General features: G+C 43.1%; 1 protein-coding gene across 1 annotated transcript; it reads left to right on the top strand.

Annotated features, from left to right (window-relative positions):
* Nucleotides 1–1608: 1608 nt before the first annotated feature.
* LOC119180046 (GSK3-beta interaction protein) lies at nt 1609–3892 on the top strand. Its single transcript, XM_037431205.2, has 3 exons — nt 1609–1743; nt 1809–1943; nt 2960–3892. Exons 2-3 carry the CDS (start codon nt 1902–1904, stop codon nt 3350–3352), a joined length of 435 nt encoding a protein of 144 aa, XP_037287102.2. The 5' UTR covers nt 1609–1743; nt 1809–1901; the 3' UTR covers nt 3353–3892.
* The last annotated feature ends 1459 nt before the right edge of the window (nt 3893–5351 follow it).

Here is a 5351-nt window from a genome sequence, read left to right on the forward strand (position 1 = left end):
ACGAAAAAATGTGACGATGTCCTCCGAAAGATGGGCTTAAATTTGTCACTGCCGCTGGAATGCCTTTTGGCGCGACCGTATTGGGTTTTAGCCACGGAAATGTGCGCGATGCCATGAGTGATTTACTGCATGTGAGACAAAAAGACGAATATGTTAGGGCTGTCTCGCTTTGATTTATTTTCGATTCCCTTCGCTTATTATTATTTTCGATGCTTATATATCATTAATGATTTATTTTCCAAACTACTATTCCTAAACCTATTCACATCATAAACAAGGTACCACGTATTTCGTGGCGCGCCTTTTATTAGGTTGCGCCAGGATACTGAGAATGGGCAAACCAACCAGCTGAGTGTGTGTTGGTGTACGAATACAAACTTCAGGATTTATTGCTCTAAAAGTCTTGACTTCAAAAAACGTGGATAAGTGCTTTGAATATGTAACACAAACACAAACAGGGAAAGAGATAGAGAGAGAGAGAGAGAAAGAGGAAAGGCATACACTTTTTTTAAATAAAAGTAAGACCATTAGGCATTTTAAGCCATTACAAATAAAAATCATATCTTTATGCAAAAATGTGACAGTGCAGCATGATCGTCCCCTAATGAATCAAACTGGAATATGTAGAGATTCTTAGTTAGTTTAGTTTAAAATACACTATACTGCAACACATTTTTTCTCGTATGAGTAAATCACAATTTCATAATCCATAAAACACCCTGCACTCTTACCACAATACCACGTTTGGTAATGCGAGAAAACGTACGAAAAGAAGGTGAGGGTGCAGACGCCGCCTTGAAATTCCCCCACCAAACACCGTGATGTCATAAACTTTGAAGGTATCCACTGAGTCCTACAAAGCCTCTAATCGATAAAATTGAAGTACATTGTCAGTTGGCGGTGACATAGACATAGCATACGAAGTTCTGGAACTTCGTATGATATGTTTAATTGAGCCAATATCGTGAAAATACGAAAAATTTATTTTTCGAGAAGTTTTTTATGTCACGTGCGGAGATTTCGGTGTGCAACTTGAAAATGAAAATTTAACCTTTTCCGCTAATAAAGAACTTATAAAAGTGAAAGATAAGGCATTAGCTAGAGCTCTAAGTGGAGTTAGCTAATCTAAATTTTGAGTATCCCTTTAGTGATAGCTATGTACAACATCTGAGTGACGACTTTAGCTAACATGGCAATTTTCGCTTTTACGAAAATTTAGTTAGTGCAGCGCTCGATTTTTATTTAAATATAAAACAAAAGAACAACAACGTCAGCATCTAAGAAAATAAATAAAGAAAACGGCGCTGACTGAAGTTGCAAGCTTCGATCACTGGTCGATTATTGCAGGCAATGCTTTTAGTTATTTATGTTATGTTCCTGAGTCCTCGAGCACGCTGTACCTTTACATTTGTACGGAGGAGTAGAATAGGAGAAATAAACTTTACCAGAAATGGGAGTAGCGTTGCTGCATTGGTAGCGTTGACTGCGTCGTAAAGCTGCATTGGTACTTGTGGCGCCATCACATGGCTGTTGGCAATAGCTGGCTGCTAGTGCTGTGACGGCGCTACGGTAGCTAGCGCTAGTTCTGCTGGTGCTCCATGACAGCGCCTTCTCCCAGAAAATCCATCCTTGCACAGTGCGTCGTTGCGCAGTGTGTTGTGGTGGTGCAGCCTTTCTGTGATTTCACTTTTGTCGTGGTATGCTTCACTCTGCGTGCCGCTGGTGCTAGTCAGGTGGTTCCCAGTAAGCATAATTTTCTTCATAGGTTCGTTGCATTCTGCGACCCGTTCACGATCTTGTTCTTGCAGTCGCACTGCCCGGACATCTTGACCATAAGAACGGCGTCGGAGTCCAAGTTGCCGTCTTTAACGTCAAAACAGGACACATCCGATAAATCTGCGATGACGACACAACCATCCAAGTCGTCGACGGAAACGGTGTCGGTAAGCTACGGCATATCATACTTACATGTGTACTTGCGTTTCTTTTTTTCAGTGCAACCAGCTCTAGCTTACTTCGTTCAGCGCAAGCAGCGTCTGAATGCATCGAAACATATTGTTCTAATAAAATTACGTGCACAAAACGAACAGAATTGCGAAGCGTACACCAACACCGGCGATTGTACGTTTCTTGACTCGTGTTAAAATCTGAAGTAGTGCATCTGTAGATCTATTTCTGGACGTCGACAACGGTACGATTGATGGTACCCAATGCTATCGTTGCGCTACAACTGTATTGTTTTGCTTGGTATGTGTTAGTCAAATCTAAACTTCAGCCTTTACCTGTTTGGCTGCTGCACTTCACAAGTTACAACCACGTGGTATCTAGGGAGAGTGCGTCTGCGTTCATTTACCGGACACCGCCGTCAAACCGTGAACGAAACCCGACGCATGTTTTATGGGCCCGCAGTCGCTGGGAGCCTGACTTAATCAAATAACGTTATTTTGCATACGCATGTATGATTGATCCTTCATGCTGTCTAACAAAGTATCTGAAATTGCTGTACGTAATTGTCGGCGTGTTGGCATGAAGTAGGAACTAGCAATCGAAGAGTGCGCATCAGTCCGTTCCCATACGCCTTCTGCGTACTCGCTGGCGCTGTCTCTGGGTGATGCGCAATACCTATTAACACGGTCAGTGCCGACCCCGTTTTTTTTTTCGATTTTGATTAGCCCTTTCTCGCAAACTTAGTAGAGAGGCAATCATTTTCGAGAAGTTCAATGACGATCCACAGTGCTACACTGATACTACCCCATCCTCTTAGGATAACCACTATACCTGAATGGTCTCTACTCTGAAGTTTCCCAGTCACTCCCTTCCGTAGCTCATGCTGACAAGCCGATCGCGGTTGATTGATTTGAACCGTATTAGTTTCGATCGCGGTTTGGAGTGATTATGTTACATATTAATTTAAAGATTACACGCTAAACGTTCGCTTCTTTTTTGCTTGTTAACACAGCCCAGCAGCAAGGTGTTCCATTACGGCATTGAGGAAGTACCCTTCCAGCAGGAACTAAAGTCCATTATTGAAGAGATTCGTTTCGCTGTGGCCGATGTGGGCTTGTCCACACTTCCGTCAGATGAACTGGCCAGCTACTTCAACTTACAGACAAAAGAAGACAAGCGGATGTGCATCATGATGTCACGTCAAGGGTTCCAAGTCGTCGGCAATGACTACGACGTTCGGGACATTGAAGACGGACAGTGTTTTGAGACAGTCAACGCTCTGCTCGACTCCATAAGCCCCACTTACCGGCGTCTGTTTAGTGAAGCGTTGACAAAGAAACTGCAGGAACTGCAGAAAGACAATGAGAGCATTGACGGAATGTTGGCAGGCAGCACCAACAAATAAGTTGTTGCCACAAGGCAAGCTTTTCAGCACTTACCTGTGCCAACTGAACCATTTTTTAATTACGAAAGACTACAACCTTGGTGCTGAGTTGCAAGTGGTGCATTTGTGCAAACCAGTGTTTTAAAAAAGTATGTGTGTTCTAGTCATTTCAGAATCTTGCCCGCAGATTTATTTTCGAGTGCTGCTACACATTCCGGACAATATAAATGCGAAGTAAACAATTTGCTAGCCCGTGATAACTTTACATGTGTAAGGTGCTTATTTTGTTATTGAAAGTGCAGCTACAGTATATAATTCTGAGTTTGTGTGCTTAGTGACCTTTTGTGCAGCTGGATAAGATGTGCAAGAAGCAACTTGATGACTAACAGTGCTCATTTTTATGCTAGCATTTCATATTTTATATAATTGCTTGTCTGCATAAATTAGCAAATTCTGCAATTAAACAAGCAGCACCTGTTCTCTGATGCAGCAACCATTCAAAATTCAAAACCATTCAAGCATTCAGAATTGTCTCTTGAAATAAAACCCTTCAATGACAGACTCCTGATACAGGGAACATGTACGCACAACATTTATTGACACTTAAAATCTCTCAATATATGTATATATAATATTTATATATTTATATATAATATTTATATGCGAGTTTTGTGAAACAAACCCTGAGGATCTTATCCTTTCTTCAAACTTTGTACAGAGAAGTGATGAACACATGGACATGTTAAATGAAGTGGAATATCTTGCCTTGCACTTGTGTATGTGTTCTAGCTAGCAGAAACTGCATGCTGCTGTGCTCTTGCAAGAAGATAACAAATTGAAAACACCGGGCTTTCTCGTGTCTCAGCCTCACCGAGAATGGTATGTTCCTGACACTGAATTCTAAGAGACATGTTGAAGCGTTAACCAGACAACCTCACATTGCTGAAGCTATGGCACATGAAAATATAATTGCTGCTCCCATAAATGCACTGTACACAGCAAGTTCATTCTCACTGGGTGCACCAGATTTGGACAGGGTCTGCAGCAAGTTGAGGTGCAGTTAGTGACAAGCGGCGACACATGGCTACCGATTCTGTCCAATAAAAGAGGCACAACAGGAGGAAAATGCAAACTCTAGTAGGCAACTATAGTTACAGTGAGCAAGGTGCGTGTTGCAGTCTCCGTACTTCGCGAGTGTTGAGCCTTGGCGAAATGGCTGGGGCAACAATTGACAAATAGTGATTGCAATGCCTGAAAGGTGGTGGGCACAGAAAGGGGGCGTGAATGGGGGTGGTTCCTTAATGTAGAATGTGTGTTTGTGCAAAATGGGTCTAAAAAACTGGTATTGCTGATGAAGCATTTGTGTCGATTTCCCAGCATCTTGTACTGGGTGTGCTGCTTGCAATTTGAGTGCCTCCGAGGCCAACAAGCTGCCACCTTGAGAGGGCCAGCTGCCTTTTGACCAATGCAAAAGAAACAGTGGCATGGTTTTTGTTTCCTTCGTAAAGCACAGCACCATGTGACACTTGCCAGGTGGCGACAAGCACGTGGACACTTAGGTGAAAGAATGGGAGACATAAATTCATAATATACACAGTATGTACAGGGCATTATAAATAACAATGGGCGATGGTGACTGAAATCATCTGGAGGGCAGCAAGTAAGTGACACGACCTTATTGAAGGGACAATTGTGCCTACCCTCCAGTCTCTTCTGTGGCAAATCACTGAGAACAGAAGAATAAGAGCACTAACAACAACAAGCACCAGGACTTCCCTAAAAAGCAAGTGCTGCAAATGAGTACTAGCACATGGCATGGCTTTTCGTCGCATAGCCAGAGCTAAAGCAGTCCAAGACCAGCAGGTGTCCCAGAGTTGCTTGCTTTCTTCTGTGGCTTGGTCCCACCGCTGTGACTCCTTGGCAAACGGTACAGGCCGGTCGCATGTGGCATCGTGGGAGTAGCAGTGCCGCAAGTGCAACCGCTTGTCTGGAATGCAGTGGTGAGGAAGTGGGTGTGTGC

This window comes from Rhipicephalus microplus, chromosome 2 (assembly GCF_043290135.1).
Source record: "Rhipicephalus microplus isolate Deutch F79 chromosome 2, USDA_Rmic, whole genome shotgun sequence".
In the NCBI taxonomy this organism is placed as follows: Eukaryota; Metazoa; Arthropoda; class Arachnida; order Ixodida; family Ixodidae; genus Rhipicephalus; species Rhipicephalus microplus.